The 18,544-nt window shown below is 39.9% G+C and overlaps 1 protein-coding gene across 1 annotated transcript in view; it reads left to right on the plus strand.

Annotated features, from left to right (window-relative positions):
* pth1r (parathyroid hormone 1 receptor) overlaps positions 1-18,544 on the plus strand; it is an 86,659-nt gene that overhangs the window by 58,249 nt on the left and 9,866 nt on the right. Inside the window, exons 4-10 of the mRNA XM_024391330.2 lie at positions 117-241; positions 3,205-3,299; positions 7,756-7,942; positions 9,665-9,818; positions 14,369-14,429; positions 15,003-15,069; positions 15,250-15,344. Coding sequence (XP_024247098.1) covers positions 117-241; positions 3,205-3,299; positions 7,756-7,942; positions 9,665-9,818; positions 14,369-14,429; positions 15,003-15,069; positions 15,250-15,344 — 784 coding nt within the window. The remainder of the gene's footprint in view (positions 1-116; positions 242-3,204; positions 3,300-7,755; positions 7,943-9,664; positions 9,819-14,368; positions 14,430-15,002; positions 15,070-15,249; positions 15,345-18,544) is intronic.

An 18,544-nucleotide genomic window follows, 5' to 3' on the forward strand; every position in this document is an offset into this window, starting at 1 on the left:
TAGGAAATTGTCACGCATAGTATATCCTAGTATACAACACCAATATGTACTTACAGGTGAAAAGAAATTACACGTGCATTGTCATTCTGTTGTATTCTATGTGTTGTATTCTACAGGACTAGCCTATCGTCGCTGTGACAACAATGGGACATGGGAGCTGACCACTACCAACAACAAGACATGGGCAAACTACAGCGAATGTGCAAAATTCCTCTCGCACTATAACCAAAATAATGAGAAGGTGAGAGTCGTGTCTATCCTAGCGTGCATTTCTTCACACCATTAGACAATGCCAACGTTGTCAGGGATGTGACACAAAAGCAGTGGACAGGGACAATGGCCATTGTGTGTCTTTTCTGAAAAAAAGTGTGACATTATATGTCTATTTCAATCTATTCTATTGTTTGAGGGCAGTTCTCGCATTAGCCTACACAATCAATGTGGAGGTATTGGAATGTGTATGACATTGGACGTGTGATCTGATTGGTAAGAAACTAGGCCCTCTTTACTGGTGTAGGCTAGGCCGCTTTTCATTTCTTTCACAATTCAGATGGAGCTGTAGGGGGATTTGTGTGTGAGTATACTGCAGGAGCTAGCTAGCTACTGCTCTGAGGTCTCAATCATTCTCGAACCTCACATGTCTGTAACTTTTTGAACCTCTACAGTGTTCATTGTCTGTCTGCCATCCCCATTGTTAGACTTGTTTACATTCTGCTTTTTCTGATGCTTCTACTCATTTGCAGGAAACCTAACAATAACTAAATATATTTAGAAGATCAACATAAAAACCCTGTTTACCATTTAGATGAAGAAAGTCGCCAAATGGAACAAAAGATGTGTCCCCTCAGAAATGTGAGGCTACTTCAAATGAAAAGCAGACATGCTAATTCTTTACTATTGACTTATTTCCCCCTTGGAGATTATGTGAACAATGTTTGGAATGATTATACTTGTGTTTGGACCAAAGAATCTATTGCTAGATGAAGCGAAGCGTTACCTCCATTGAACCCCTTCTTACAATCTGATATGATAGGATTCTTCCTCTGACTTAAATGTATTGGAGCAGAATTGGATATCGGGATAAAGGCTATATGACCGGCACATCTCTCCAAAAATGGTGCTGTAGCCAGGAATTCGAGGAAAATATTCAACATGTGGAAAATTTAAGAAAAATGTCTTAAACACTTTAAAGTAACTTTAACCATAGAAAGATTGCGGATACTGTTACGTCTTTACTTTGCTTAATTCCGTTATCATCACAGAGGTCATTCCAATTCCATTCATTCAATTATTTATTATTTATTTATTATTCAATTTTAATTGAAGGCAGTAAATTCAGGAAGCAAGCAAAAATTACAGTTCAATAATCTACATTTTTTTTAAATTTTCAATGACTTCTCAATAAACTGAACAGTAGAAGCTATTTCAAAAGTTTAGACATTTCTGCATTTTTTATTCAATTCACTTCCTGAATTGACTGCCTTCAATTCGAATTGAGCCCAAGTCTGGTGGTCAGCAGGTTGCCATGGGTAACAGGTTGCCATGGGTAACACTGGGCCATGTAAAAGGAGGCGGAAAGTAATCAGTCCCTGAATGACGAGTCGAGGGCGCTAAGCAGGAAATTGTTGAAAGCTACTCCCCACTCTTAACCTGAGCAAGGTTACTTAGCGGTTAGCTCCAGCCAAGGTTCAGAAAAGGGCATCCTGAGTACTGTTGATTGGATTCAGTCTGGTTTAGCCAGGCTATCTGCTTTTGGGCTTACTTCCATAATAACGTGCACCAGGGACCGCTTACTGCAACCCAAAATATCTGGCTTCATATGAATATTAAACCAAACTTCTCTGGTCTCTCCCCGCACGTGCATTCTTCTCTCCCCCTTTTAAATGTGGGTCTCAACATTACGGTTGTGGGTGAGGATGTCATGGGTATCCTTCCATCCACATTTTGAGGAGAGGGCCCCTGATTTATTTCTTCTTATACTTCAAATGTTTGTTGATGGTCTCCCGGTCCCAGGACTCATAGCAGCAGCTATAGTTAATGAAAAATGCATATGCACCAAATTAAACCCTTCAGCCGTGCACCACAACTTAGGAACCCTTGGGTTTGGCACTTGGTCCCCATCCCTAAATGATAACAGCAGTGGAGTAGGCTCTGGTTACAGCAGGCCCCAGAGGAGTCTCTCCACTAGGCTGTGTTGATCCAGAAACCACGGGTAGCTAGCTAGAGTCCAGACCTGGATTCAAATAGTATTTGAAATACTTTGCGAGTTTGATTGAGTCCTACCTGGAATGGATTTATTTTAGACAGGCAAGCTCAATCAAGTGTAGCTAAAATATTTGAAATAAAACCAATCCTATTTGAATCCAGTTTTTTTTTAGGGTCTCACCTCTCCAGCAGTATGTCCTCTGGTTGCCTGCTCTGTGCTGTTATCTCCAGCTGGAAGCCCCAGCACGCACCACACCCCACCCCACCCAGGGCTTTTGTCAGTGCGGCACATCTCTCAAGCCAAATATTCTGTTTATTAGAAATCACCAACTCAGTCTGACACTTGGCGGGCATCCCATTGCCTGGTGGACGTCAGTCCTCTGGTGGGCAGCTCACTGTCAGAAGTAACACACCATATTTTATTCGGAAACTAATCAGAGGCCTGAAAATGGTTGCACACCGTGAAATGACCTTTAGACCTTGGAATGGTTGCGCACCATGACGGCACCTTCTTTGAGCTTTAAGATGCATGGTGTTTTGTTTTTGGTCCGCAGCAGTTTTCTGTTTAGTAATGCGTAGCCTGCAACTGTGAGTCATTTTTTTTGCCGTGAGTAACATTATCCTCAGTGCCTCTATAAAGGCTCAAACATTGAGGCACAGAGACCCTATGAAGGCGTTCAGCAGATTTATGGGGACAATATTGTGTAATTGGAATGTCCTGGGTCAATGACTTTTCTGTTGTAAAACAATCAATGTAGCACACCAGGCACACTTATCAAACATCTATCACTTCCTCAAACAGGCTACTGTAAGTAGGCCGACACCTCTGAGTAGACAGTTCACTCCTGACCTGCCACCTGATATGACTAACAATATCTCTCCTTCATATGACCTTGTCTCTCTCAACAGGAAGTATTTGAACATCTGTACCTTATCCACACAGTGGGCTACTCCGTCTCTCTTAACATTTCTCCTTCATACGACCTTCTCTCTCAACAGGAAGTATTTGACCGTTTGTACCTCATCTACACAGTGGGCTACTCCATCTCTCTGGGATCCCTTATGGTGGCTGTGATCATCCTGGGTTATTTCCGGTGAGTAGTACTTGTTGTCATTGGGAAAATTCCTTCCTCAGTCCATATTGTATCTCCCACCAAATCTCTCATCGAATGTTTTGTGTGGTGAAACAAAGAGACAAAGCCTGCAAAATGTGTTTGTATAATGTTTTACCTTTGCTTTTCCATGAGCGTTTGACTTTTAAAAGGATTAGAGGTTGGCTGCCTTTTGAGGTTGTTGCCTTAGAGCCAGCGTGTAATTGTGAATCGTGCCTCATCTTGCTGGCATTTACTGTATATTCTTTGTTATTTTCATACTTATTAATCTCAGACCCCAGAGATCCATAGGAAAGCCGTGGTTAGTGCGTATTGTTATTATATTTACTTGGTGGTATGTTTACATGAAGATATGGGCGGCAGGTAGCCTAGTGGTTGGGCCAGTAACCGAAAGGTTGCTGGATCGAATCCCTGGGCTGACAAGGTAGGCATCTGTCGTTCTACCCCTGAACAAGGCTGTTAACCCACTGTTCCCCGGTAGGCCGTCATTGTTAATAATAATTTGTTCTTAACTGACTTGCCTACTTAAATACAAATTAATATCAGGTGTGGTGCGCAGTTTCAGCCTAATTAATATTCTGTCATGTCTGGGCAGAAGCCTTTAAGTCAGGCTGAAAGAGAAATAGATTGGCAAATTAATTCTGACAGTCAATTTGATATGTAGTGAATTTGGTTTGATTTTCTAGAGACAGTTACTTTGTTCTTATCATTGCCTTAGCCAAAAAATGAATTACTCAAATTCAGCAGCATGAACACTAAACCTTGCACACAAGGTTGAATTTGTTTGACATTTTACATTGAATCGTTTCATTTTTCTTTTAGGTGATTAATGCAAGGAAACCTCCCCATTATTTACAAATTTTGTTTAGCGGAGGGAGAGTGCCAAGTCCAGGAATTGGTGTAAAGTTGTGTTTACAAACATTGCGCTCAACGTGACTTAGAGACTAAGCCAGGCTTCTCAGAAGAGAGTGAATGTTTTAAGAGGGAGAGACCCTAAACTGGCACCAGGAAATCTACAGGCCAAATTAGTTTAAACACACGTCTCGAGGGTCCCCGGGGGTCTGGGCTGACGTCCCAGCAGCGCATTCAGGAGCACTCCAGCTCCGTCTTCCCCTACCTTTAACATGGCAGGCTTTTAAGACCCTCAGACACAGGAGAGGCAGGTTCATAAATGTTTTCTGTGGAGAGACCGAGAGGGATACATACTGCACATTAGCACTGGTGTTTATCCTTCTTCCTGTTCACAAATTAGTTTCCCTCACCACTTCACAAATCAAAGTTCCCCAAAGGAGAGCTTGTCCAATATCTTAATAGCCAGTTTAGAGGTAGCAGGTAGCTTAGTGGTTAAGAGCATTGGGCCAGTAATCCCTAAGCCAATTAGGGGAAAATCTGCCGATGTACCCTTGAGCAAGGCACTTAACCCTAATTGCTCTTTTAAGTCGGTTTGGATAAGGGAGTCTGCTAAATTACTAAAATGCAGTAATGGGTTTGACTGCAGAGGTTAGACACAAGCAAATAATGATTCATGAGTTTTCTGCGGTTACTTGTTATATATATATATATATATATATATATATATATATATACTCACTGCCTGCCACAGTAATACACTGATATAGGGCTGGGAATTGCCAGGGACCTCCCAGTACGATATTATCATGATACTTACGTGCTGATACAATGTATATTGCGATTCTCTCAATTTTTTTATGACATGTTATTGTGATTTGACGTCCCAAAAAGAATGCTCACTATATGTCTGCTGCAGAGAGACGAGAGAACATGAGGAAATTTGTTTTGATCAGTCATGGAAATATGAAAACATAATGGCTCGTTATTTAAAAGATATTGGAGAACAAGCTATGGAATGAAAAATACGAGAGTTTTGGTGCAGGTACAGCCGACTAGCGCCAAATAGCGCTATCTACCAATCGAGTCAAAGTAGCAATAAAATATTGTCCAAAATAATATGTAACTGTATCGATTTGTTCCCCATCACTACACTGATAAGGGTTTTTAGAATATTCTTAGCCAAATTGGCTTCATGATCAATAATAATTTTATCGTGCTGGAGGATAACATTTGTTACCTACATTGGGTGTCTGAGAAATGCTTGGATTTACATGAAGGCAAATGTCAGAATATAGAATATATTTCTAGTTTGGTATAGTCTGTGTATTGACAACACAATACAAGCCGACGCCAACTTCATCAAATGCTCCCTTCAATGTTGGCAAGGGATGTTTTGAGGATAATGTGACAGATAAACTTTTGCTTGTCTGGGAGGAAATACGCATGCTCTTGGATCTGCTCAACACATGCTTGCAATTTTGTTTTTACAGCTCACTTTGAGCCCTGCAATTCAATATTTGTGCTTTTCAAGCCCCTAAATCTCAAGAATGTGTTATAGTCAGCGCGGAATTCAGCTGGCTCTAATTAGGATGAGTATTGTTCTGAAGGGTGTGAAAATACAAACACACGTGCACACACAAACGCACACATATATATATATATTATATATATTTTATATATATATATATATATATATATATATATATATATATATATATATATATATATACGTACATGCGCGCACACACACACCACGCACACATACAGTGCCTGTCAAAAGTTTGGACACACCTACTCATTCAAGGGTTTGCTTTATTTTTACTATTTTCTACATTGTAGAATAATAGTGAAGATATCAAAACTATGAAATAACACATATGAAAAAGAGTTAAACAAATCAAAATATATTTTAGATTCATCAAAGTAGACACCCTTTGCCTTGATGACAGCTTTGCAAACTCTTGGCATTCTCTCAACCAGCTTTCCCTGGAATGCTTTTCCAACCGTATTGAAGGAGTTCCCACATATGCTGAGCACTTGTTGGCTGCTTTTCCTTCATTCTGCAGTCCAAACCATCTCAATTGGGTTGAGGTTGGGTTATTGTGGAGGCCAGGTCATCTGATGCAGCACTCCATCACTCTCCTTCTTGGTCAAGTAGCCCTTACACAGCATGGAGGTGTGTTGGGTCATTGTCCTGTTGCAAAACAAGTGATAGTCCCACTAAGCACGAACCAAATGGGTTGGCGTGTCGCTGCAGAATGCTGTGGTAGCCATGCTGGTTAAGTGTGCCTTGAATTCTAAATAAATAAAAGACACTGTCACCAGCAAAGCACCATCACACCTCCTCTTCCATGCTTCATGGTGGGAACCACACATGCGGAGATCATCTGTTCACCTACTCTGAGTCTCACAAAGATACGGTGGTTGGAACCAAAAATCTCAAATTTGGACTCATCAGACCAAAGGACAGATTTCCACTGGTCTAATGTCCATTCCTCGTGTTTCTTAGCCGAAGGAAGTCTCTTCTTCTTACTGGTGTCCTTTAGTAGTGTTTTTTTGTTGTTGCAGAAATTCAAACATAAAGGCCTGATTCACACAGTCTTCTCTGAACAGTTGATGTTGAGATGTGTCTGTTACTCAAACTCTGTCCAGCAATTTTTGGGGCTTCAATCTGAGATACAGTTAACTCTAATGAACTTATCCTCTGCAGCAGAGGTAACTCTGGGTCTTCCATTCCTGTGGCGGTCCTCGTGAGAGCCAGTTTCATCATAGCGTGTGATGGTTTTTGTGACTGCACTTGAAGAAACGTTAAAAGTTCTTGAAAGGTTCTGTAGTGTACTAATGGACTGTCATTTCTCTTTGCTTATTTGAGCTGTTCTTGCCATAATATGGACTTGGTCTTTTACCAAATAGGGCTATCATCTGTATACCACCCCGACCTTGTGACAACGCAACTGATTGGCCCAAACGCATTAAGAAAGAAATTTCACAAATTAACTTTAAACAAGGCACACCTGTTAATTGAAATGCATTCCAGTTGACTAACCCATGACGCTGGTTGAGAGAATGCCAAGAGTGCTTTGATGACAGCTTTGCAGAAAGGGTGTCTACTTTGAAGAATCTCAAATATAAAATATATTTTGATTTGTTCAACAGATTTTTTTGGTTACTACATGACTCCATATGTGTTATTTCGTAGTTTTGATGACTTCACTATTATTATACAATGTAGAAAATGGTAAAAATAAAGAAAGAAAGAAAAACCCTGGAATGAGTAGCTATGTCCAAATGTTTGACTGGTACTGTACATACAAACATGTGGAAAACACTCCCCCCTCCCCCCTCCACACACTTACCACCTTGATAAGATTTAAACGTGTTCCTAGTGTATTAACGTCTTAGTAGCGTCAGTTTCTCAGAAGTTTTGCACGTGCATTTCTGTATTTTTCTCACTGATTGCCTTTGGTTTGAGTAAGCCAATAGTATGAGCTAGTATTACCACAACACGACTATTGCTTGTCACTGTGAAGATTATATCTTTTTTATATTTTTTTATATAATTCTCTCCTCCTCTCCACTTATCCAGGCGGTTGCATTGTACCAGGAACTACATCCACATGCACCTGTTTGTGTCTTTCATGCTGCGAGGCATCAGCATCTTCATAAAGGATGTGGTGCTATACTCTGGTTCTGCCCTAGAGGACATGGAGAGAGTCAGTGTGGAAGATCTCAAGTCCATCACTGAGGCTCCTCCAGCTAACAAAACCCAGTTTGTAAGTACCTAACATTGTCCCCAGGCTATAGGAGGTTTAATACGTGAGAATAGTAAGTACCAGGCTAAGGGAGTGAAGTTATTGACCAAGGCACCTGTGTAATTATGTACGGTTCTGACTGTTTTTGTTGAAGCGTCTGTTCTAAATGTGTTGGATCATTGTAAAAGGCCGTCCTCTAAGGGCATAGGGATCAATATTCGATATGAGTTGCTAAAGTCATTCCAGCATTCAGTACACATGACTCTTGAGGCTTTTCATTTTGATTGTTTTATTACGGTCTCTCGCAGCATTTCTAAATAAGCTAAATCAATGCTATTTGTAAAGACTTGCCACGAAGAAAGTCTGCTTTATAAAACTGGATAAGAAAGAGCAGGTGGTAGGAGAAAAAGCTAAGAGGATAAGTCTCTCTTGGCTCGCGCATATTATCAATAGTTAGAGTGTGCAAGCCAGGCTGAAGGAAGCAGCTACATACAGCACCAGTCAAAAGTGTGGGCACAACTACTCATTCCAGGGTTTTTCTTTATTTTTAATATTTTCTACATTGTATAATAGAATAATAGAAGCTGGTTGAGAGAGTGCCACGAGTGTGCAAAGCTGTCATCAAGGCAAAAGGTGGCAAATTTAAGAATCTCAAATATAACATATTTTGATTTGTTGAAAATGTTTTTGGTCACTACATGATTCCATATGTGTTATTTCATAGTTTTGATGTCTTCACTATTATTCTACAATGTAGAAAATAGTTTTAAAAAATAAAGAAAAACCTTGAATGAGTAGGTGTGTCCAAACTTTTGACTGGTACTGTACATTAGGACCAGTAGTGGAGGTATACGCCTCATCAATTAATAAGCCTGATGGAACCGATCAGAATGTTTAGCTTAAAATGTTGATAACCGTTTAGTTCTTCACAAGCGCAGCAATGTGCACACTGTGGTAGGCCTACGTGCAAATGTTCCAAAAATGAAATTTGCGGGAAAATTGCACTCTGTCCTGAGATGGACATTTAGAAAGAGGGGAGATCTAACCATGCAACAACTAATGGGTTGCTAATATGACAAGGATAATATCTTTGGCTGCCAGACAATGAAAGAAAGTTTATTTGAAAAACAATAGAACAGGAGAGCGGAAATGAGAAGTCTTTATAAAATAATTGCCTCCACGTTTCTATGGTGAGATTTTGGATTTAGGCTACTTTGAAACAAGGTAAGACATGCCTCATAATATGAAGTAAAACGTCCAGGTTTCATACAATTTAAGGAACCAGAAAAATATAGTGACGCTAATGATAGGCTTAAACATCTTCGGGTCGGCCGTTTGGGGGGGAAAAAATGGCCAAATTTGAGTATACCCACTTCTCCAGGGACCACTACACCACTGAGTAGGACAGACAACACAAAGTATTAATTGGATTAGAATAAATCTTTCAATTTACAAACCGTTCTTGGAACCTAGAAGTTTCATCATGGAGAGGCTTGAATGTTGGTTTACTCCCTGCAAAGTGAATACACATTTGTCAATGTACACACTACCCTTAGTGTTTCTGTATGTCACACAAGCCAAGCAGTATATAACAGTGCAAAGCAAGAGTGGATTCTAAAGATTCAACATGTATTGGCTTCAGGTCACTACACAAAGAACCTTGTGCTTGTGACCATGAAATAGCCATATTGTATTTAGTAAATTCAGTATATTAGATGTATTTGTCTGTTGTGTTTCCTTTAGATTGGCTGTAAATTAGCAGTGACCCTGTTCCTGTATTTCCTGGCCACCAACTACTACTGGATCCTAGTAGAGGGCTTGTACCTCCACAGCCTCATCTTCATGACCTTCTTCTCAGACAGGAAGTACCTCTGGGGATTCACTTTGATTGGATGGGGTATGTGATGTCATAGAAAACACATTTTTTTTACTGCAGATTCACTGCTACTAATGAAATATATAAGCTTAAATGAACACCTTTAAAAAACATGCAGAGTTGAAGTCGGAAGTGTACATACACGTTAGCCAATACATTTAAACTCAGTTTCGCACCATTCCTGACATTTAATCCTAGTAAACATTCCCTGTCTTAGGTCAGTTAGGATCAACACCTTATTTTAAGAATGTGAAATGTCAGAATAATAGTAGAGAGAATAATTTATTTCAGCTTTTATTTCTTTCATCACATTCCCAGTGGGTCAGAAGTTTACATACATTCAATTAGTATTTGGTAGCATTGCCTTTAAATTGTTTAACTTTGGTCACACGTTTTGGGTAGCCTTCCACAAGTTTCCCACAATAGGTTGGGTGGATTGTGGCCCATTCCTCCTGACAGAGCTATTGTAACTGAGTCAGGATTGTAGGCCTCCTTGCTAGCACACGCTTTTTCAGTTCTGCCCACAAATGTTCTATAGGTTTGAGGTCAGGGATTTGTGATGGCCACTCCAATACCACAACTTTGGAAGTATGCTTGGGGTCATTGTCCGTTTGGAAGGCCCATTTGCGACCAAGCTTTAACTTCCTGACTGATGATGCTTTAACTTCTTGAATTTAGGGGGCACTATTTTCATTTTTGGAAAAATAACGTTCCCAAAGTAAACGGGCTATTTTGTCAGGACAAGATGCTAGAATATGCATATACTTGACAGCTTAGGATAGAAAACACTCTAAAGTTTCCAAAACTGTAAAAACATTGTCTGTGAGTATAACAGAACTGATATTGCAGGCGGAAGCCTGAGAAAAATCCAATCCGGAAGCTCTGCGTTCCTATGGTCCCTATTGAGCAGTGAATGAGATATCAACCAGATTCCTTTTTCTATGGCTTCCCTAATGTGTCTAGTGTCACAATACATAGTTTCAGGCTTTTATTTTGAAAAATGAGCCTGAACGTCAACATTGCGTCAGTGGTCAGCTGGAGTCTCTCAGTGTTTTGTGCTTAAGGGACGAATGCGGCCATTGTTTCTCTCTTTCCTACTAAGAAGCCATCTGTCCCGGTTGATATATTATCGAATAGATATTTGAAAAACACCTTGAGGATTGATTATAAACAACGTTTGCCATGTTTCTGTCGTTATTATGGAGCTAATTTGGAATATTTTTTGGTGTTGTAGTGACCTTAATTTCCGGTCGAATTCTCAGCCAAACGTGAAGAACTAACGGAGTTATTTCGGCTACAAAAATATTATTTTTGGAAAAAAGGAACATTTGCTATCTAACTGGGAGTCTTGTGAGTGAGAACATCCGAAGCTCATCAAAGGTAAACTATTTAATTTGATTGCTTTTCTGATTTTCGTGACCAGGTTACCTGCTGCTAGCTAGGCATAATGCTATGCTAGGCTATCGATAAACTTACACAAATGCTTGTCTTGCTTTGGCTGTAAAGCATATTTTCAAAATCTAGATGACAGGGTGATTAACAAAAGGCTAAGCTGTGTTTCGATATATTTCACTTGTGATTTCATGAATATTAATATTTTCTAGTAATATTTATGTCCGTTGTGTTATGCTAATTAGTGTCAGTTGATGATTACGCTCCCGGGTCCGGGATGGGGAGTTCCAACATATCCACATAATTTTCCCGCCTCATGATGCCATCTATTTTGTGAAGTGCACCAGTCCCTCCTGCAGCAAAACACCCCCACAACATGATGCTAACACCCCCGTGCTTCACGGTTGGGATGGTGTTCTTCAGCTTGCAAACGTCCCCATTTTTCCTCCAAACATAACGATGGTCATTATGGCCAAACAGTTCTATTTTTGTTTCATCAAACCAGAGGACATTTCTCCAAAAAGTTTGATCTTCGTCCCCATGTGCAGTTGCAAACCGTAGTCTGTTTCTTTTATGGCGGTTTTGGCTTCTTCCTTGCTGAGCAGCCTTTCAGGTTATGTCGATTTAGGACTCGTTTTTACTGTCAATATAGATACTTTTGTACCTGTTTCCTCCAGCATCTTCACAAGGTCCTTTGCTGTTTTTCTGGGATTGTTTTGCACTTTTCGGACCACAGTACATTCATCTCTAGCAGACAGAACGTGTCTCCTTCCTGAGCGGTATAACGGCTGCGTGGTCCCATGGTGTTTATACTTGTGTACTATTGTTTGTACAGATGAACGTGGTACCTTCAAGTATTTGGAAATTGCTCCCAAGGATGAACCACACTTGTGGTGGTCTACAATTTTTTTCTGAGGTCTTGGCTGATTTTCTTTTGATTTTCCCATGATGTCAAGCAAAGAGGCACTGAGTTTGAAGGTAGGCCTTGAAATACATCCACAGGTACAGCTCCAATGGTCTCAAATTATGTCAATTAGCCTGTCAGAAGCTTTTAAAGCCATGACATAATTTTCTGGAATTTTCCAAGCTGTTTAAAGGCACAGTCAACAGTGTATGTAAACTTCTGATCCACTGGAATTGTGATACAGTGAAATAATCTGTCTGTAAACAATTGTTGGAAAAATTACTTGTGTCATAAACAAAGTAGATGTCCTAACCAACTTGCCAAAACTATAGTTTGTTATCAAGAAATTTGAGGAGTGGTTGAAAAACTAGTGTTAATGACTCCAACCTAAGTGTATGTAAACTTCCGACTTCAAATGTATTAATCAATTCATTTGAAAAGCATTTCCTATGTCATAATGTTTCGTATAATATTTCACGGACAGCTGAATTTTGTTTGATCATTATTAACTATTCAATGTTTTCACACATACGGTGTGAATACTGTTATACGCAGAACTCAAGAATAGTTCAGAGAGCTAGGCTGTACGGCTCCTGCATTGTACACACTGTGCGTAACGGTTATGTAAGCACAGCGCATACAATGTGGATGCTGTGTCGCCCAATTGCCTCACTATATTAACAGTATATTACAAGGCAAATTTTGACTTAAACCAACTCTAATAATTGGAAGGAAATTGCTGTATTTTGTGTTTAATCATTATTTGTTTGAATTTATAGATCACTATGTGTTTTGCAGGGGTCTCAGCTGTTAACCTCTGGGATCGTTCGGGACGCTAGAGTCCCACCTCGCCAACAGCCAGTGAAAGTGCAGGGCGCCAAATTCAAAACAACAGAAATCTCATAATAAAAATTCCTGAACCATACAAGTATTTTACACCATTTTAAAGATACCCTTCTCGTTAATCCAACCACAGTGTCCGATTTTCAAAAAGGCTTTTCGGCGAAAGCAGGACATGGCATTATGTTTGGTCAGCAACTAGTCACAGAAAGCATTCAGCCATTTTCCAACCAAAGAGAGGTGTCACAAAAAGCAAAAATATAGATAAAATGAATCACTAACCTTTGACGATCTTCATCAGATGACACTCCCAGGACTCAATGCTACACAATACATGTATGTTTTGTTTGATCAAGTTCATATTTATATCCAAAAACCTTAGTTTACATTGGCGCCATGTTCAGAAATGCCGCCAAAACATCTGGAGAAATTGCAGAGAGCCACATCAAATAACAGAAATACTCAATCATAAACTTTGATGAAGGATACATGTTTTACATAGAATTAAAGATAAACTTGTTCTTAATGCAACCGCTGTGTCAGATTTCAAAAAAGCTTTGTGGCAAAAGCACAATATTCAATAATCTGAGAACAGCGTTCAGCCACAAATGCAAGCCATACAGTTTCCCGCCAAGTTGTTGAATCAACAAAAGTCATAAATAGCATTATAAATCTTCACTTACCTTTGATCTTCGTCGGAATGCACTCCCAGGACTCCCACTTCCACAATAAATGTTTGTTTTCTTCGATTACATCCATATTTATGTCCAAATACCTCCGTTTAGGTCACTATTCCAAAGGCACAATGCGCGAGCGCAAAATCCAGACGAAAAGTCAAGAGTTCCATTACAGTTTGTAGAAACATGTCAAACGATGTTTTCAATCAACCCTTAGGGTATTTTTATAATAAATCTTCAATAATATTCCAACCGGACAATAGCGTATTCATTACAGAGGAAAAAGAAGGAACGGCGCGCCTGCATGACCGCGCTGTAAACAACTGATTGGCCTCAGCCTAGCCCACTTGTTGAAACAGCTCTTATTCGACACCCTTCCGCAATAGAAGCCTCAAACAACTTTCTAAAGACTGACATCTGCTGGAAGCCTTGGGAAGTGCATTCTGGCCCCATAGACACAGCATATTGGATAGGCAATCACTTAAATGAAACTACAAACCTCAGATTTCCCACTTCCTGGTTGGATTTGTCTCAGATTTTCGCCTGCCATATGAGTTCTGTTATACTCAGACATCATTCAAATAGTTTTAGAAAAGTCAGTGTTTTCTATCCAATACTACTAATAATATGCATATATTAGCATCTGGGACAGAGTAGCAGGCAGTTTACTTATTCATCCAAGCTACTCAATACTGCCCCCCTGTCACCAAGAAGTTGTTGTTTTGAGATCTATCTTGATGTTTGTTGTTGATTTGCAGGGGTCCCAGCTATGTTTGTGACAGTGTGGGCAAGTGTGAGAGCCACCTTGGCAGACACAGAGTAAGTATTGCGCTGTAATCTCAATTTGTCATCATTGATGTTGGCTCTGAACACACAGTACTGTGCATTTGCCAGAATCTTTCATGGGAATGTGAGACAGAAACTTAGAACGAGTTCAAGAATCCCCTTAGGTTCATAGAATGTTTAAAGGCAGAGTGTACGTCTTCAATTTAATCGAAACCCACATTGCAGTATTTACACGGTAGTAACTATTTCCACATGGTTATATAAAATCACAGAATTACTTTGAGTACTGTAGAAACATTCTACTATGAGCCTATCGCGCTGACTCCACTCAAAGGTAGATTCTGACCGTTTTCAGAATAAGAATTGTGTGCGTGCAGGCAGTAGCTTGTACACAAGGACCATGCGTAAAACATTGCTATGGCAGGTTGGATTGAATTCCAGCCAAGACTTTGGAGCCTAGGACCAGTCTGTAAGGGTTGCCAACTTCACCATGTGTTGTTGTTACACTAGGATATACCGAAATAGATTAGTTCCTGAAAGCGATTAATTACACAATCATGCATATCTATATTTGTTTTTCATAAATCCCCTGTTTATCACTTACAGGTGCTGGGACCTAAGTGCAGGCAATCTGAAGTGGATTGTACAAGTGCCCATTCTAACAGCAATAGTGGTAAGTAAACATGTCAATTGAAAATGTTAATTGGCATAATGGCATTTAACATTTTCAATTGACAGGTTTAATTATCACAATTACTGAGCACTATTACCACTATTGGCTTTCTGAGAGAGTTAGTAGTTGAAATATTGGGCTTTGGTGTGCTACATTGTGTCATTGTGTCTGTTATCAAAGGTGAATTTTATGCTGTTCCTGAATATAATCCGAGTTCTGGCCACTAAACTTCGAGAGACAAATGCTGGAAGATGTGACACAAGACAGCAGTACAGGTAAGAATCCATGCTCTGACTGTTCCTTCCCTGACTGCTTTATCATGACATGTCTGCCCAGGCCCAGCTAAGTTAACCCCTACCATTGTGTTGCTGAGTTTTCATAATGCTTCAGCAAATGTACATTATCCCAGGGGCGTTGGTAGACACAATGTAAGTAACCTAATGTGTACAGTGCATTAGGAAAGTATTCAGACCCCGTTTTGTTACGTTACAGCCTTCTTTCAAAGTGTATACAATCATTTTCTTTCCCTCATCAACCTACACACAATACCCATCATGACGACCTGAAAACAGGTTTCTCTAAGTTTTTGCAAATGTATTAAAAATATAAAACAAATGTAGCTCTAGGGGAATCCGGGTTTCCGTTGATCATCCTTGAGATGTTTCTACAACTTGATTGGAGTCCACCTGTAGTAAATTCAATTGATTGAACATGATTTGGAAAGGCACATACCTATCTATATAAGGTCCCTCAGTTGTCAGAGCAGAAACCAAGCCATGAGGTTGAAGTAATTGTCCGTAGATGTCCGAGACAGGATTGTGTCAAGGCACAGATCTGGGGAAGGGAACCAAAAAATGTCTGCAACATTGAAGGTCCCCAAGAACACTGTGGCCTCCATCATTCGTAAATGGAAGAAGTTTGGAACCACCAAGACACTACCTAGAGCTGGCCAAACTGAGCAATCTGGGCTGAAGGGCCTTGATCAGTGAGGTGACCGAGAACCCGATGGTCACTCTGATAGAGCTCCAAAGTTCCTCTATGGAGATGGGCGACACTTCCAGAAGGACAACCATTTCTGCAGCACTCTCCCAATCAGGCATTTTAGTTAGAGTGGCCAGGCGGAAGCCACTCCTCAGTAAAACACATGACACCTAAAGGACTCACAGACCATGAGAAACAAGATTCTCTGGTCTGATGAAACCTAGATTGAACTCTTTGGCCAGAATGCCAAGCGTCATGTCTGGAGGAAACCTGGCACCATCCTTATGGTGAAGCATGGTGGAGGAAGCATCATGCTGTGGGGATGTTTTTCAGAGACTAGTCAGGATCAAGGGAAAGATGAATGGAGCAAAGTACAGAGAGATCCTTGATGGAAACCTCAGACTGGGGTGAAGGTTCACCAACATGACAACAACCCTCAGGACACAGCCAAGACAACGCAGGAGTTGATTCATAACAAGTCTCTGAATGTCCTGGAGTGGCCCAGCCAGAGCACAGACTTGAACCCGACCAAACATCTCTGAGGAGAACTGAAAATAGCTGTGCAGCGACGCTCCCCATCCAACCTGATAAAGCTTGAGAGGATCTGCAGAGAATAATGGGAGAAACTCCCGAAATACAGGTATGCCAAGCTTGTAGTGTCAGCAAAGTACAGAGTAAAGGGTCTGAATACTTACTTAAATGTGATATTTCTGGGGGGGTTTCATAAATTTGAAAATAATTCTAAAAAACAGGTTTTGTTTTGACATTATGGGGTATTGTGTGTACATTGATAAATGTTTTTGTTTAACCATTTTAGAAAAAGGCTGTAACGTAACAAAATGTGGAAAAAGGCAAGGGGTCTGAATACTTTCCCGAATGCATTGTATATCCCTTTAACTGCCTTGAATTCCTACTGATCCTACAGCTATTGTACACAGCAATCATGTGCCTATGAACCAGTGCTATACTGTTAGCACTGTTAGCACTGGCTACAGGTTCATATGCCTCACCTAAAGCCTATTCTTGTGGGAAGCTGCTATAGACCACCAAGCGCTAACAGTCAGTATCTGGATAACGTGTGAAATGCTTGATAATGTATGTGATATCCACATAGAGGTATATTATCTGGGTGATTTTAAATATCGACTGGCTTTCATCAAGCTGCCCACTCAAGAAAAAGCTTCTTATCAGTCAACCTACCAGGGTAGTTACAAACAGCACAGGAATTAAATCGTCAACGTGTATTGATCACATCTTTACTAATGCTGCAGAATTTTTTTTAGAGCTGTATCCAAATCCATCGGCTGTAGGGATCACAATATAGTATCCATATCTAGTTCCAAAGGCTGGGCCTAATATAGTGTATAAGAGGTTATACACAATGTTTTGTAATGATTCCTATGTTGTTGACATAAATAATACTTGTTGGTCTGTAAAAAGGAGCAACCCAGATGCTGCACTAGACACATGTATGAAATAGTTTTATTCTAGTTACTAATAAGCATGATGAGGAATTGAAAAATTGTATGGTTGAGAAGGATGAGGCAAAAGGAATGGCAAATAAGTCTAGCTGCACAACCGATTGGCAAACATACTTCAAACTGAGAAATCATGTGACTAAACTGAATAAAAAGAAGAAACTACACTATGAAACAAATATAAATTATATCAAGAATGATAGTAAAAAATCTTTGGAGCACCTTAAATTACATTTTGGGCAAAAAGGCAAACTCATCATTCATTGAATCAGATGGCTCATTCATCACGAAACACACTGATATTGATTATTATTAATTAATTTGTTTTTCATTGGCAAGATTCGCATGGCATGCCAACATCAAACGCTGACACTAAACAGCCAAGTATAACTGATCAAATTATGAAAGACAAGCATTGTAATTTTGAATTCTGTAAAATGAGTGTGGAAGAGGTGAAAAAAGTATTGTCTGTCAACAATGACAAGCCACTGGGGCCTGAGAATGAATGGAAAATTACTGAGGATAAAAGTGGACGATATTGCCACTCCCATTTGCCATATCTTCAATCTAAGCCTACTAGAAAGTATTTGCCCTTAGTCCTGGAGGGAAGCAAAATTTAATTCCGCTACCCAAGAATAGTAAAGCACCCTTTACTGGCTCAAATAGCCAACCAATCAGCCTGTTAACAACCCTTAGTAAACTTTTGGGGGAAATGTTGTTTGACCAGATAGAATGCTATTTTACTGTAAACAAATTGACACTTTCAGCATGCTTATAGGGAAGGACAGTCAACATTCAGCACGGCACTTACACAAATGACTGATGGCTGTGAGAAATTTATGATAAAAAGATTGTGGGAGCTGTGTTAGACTTCACTGCGGCTTTTGATATTATCAATCATGGAAAAACATGTGTTATGGCTTTACACCCCCTGCTATATTGTGGATAAAGATTTACCTATCTAACAGAACACAGAGGGTGTTATTTAATGGAAGCCTATCCAACATAATGCAGGT

This window comes from Oncorhynchus tshawytscha, linkage group LG28 (assembly GCF_018296145.1).
Source record: "Oncorhynchus tshawytscha isolate Ot180627B linkage group LG28, Otsh_v2.0, whole genome shotgun sequence".
In the NCBI taxonomy this organism is placed as follows: domain Eukaryota; kingdom Metazoa; phylum Chordata; class Actinopteri; order Salmoniformes; family Salmonidae; genus Oncorhynchus; species Oncorhynchus tshawytscha.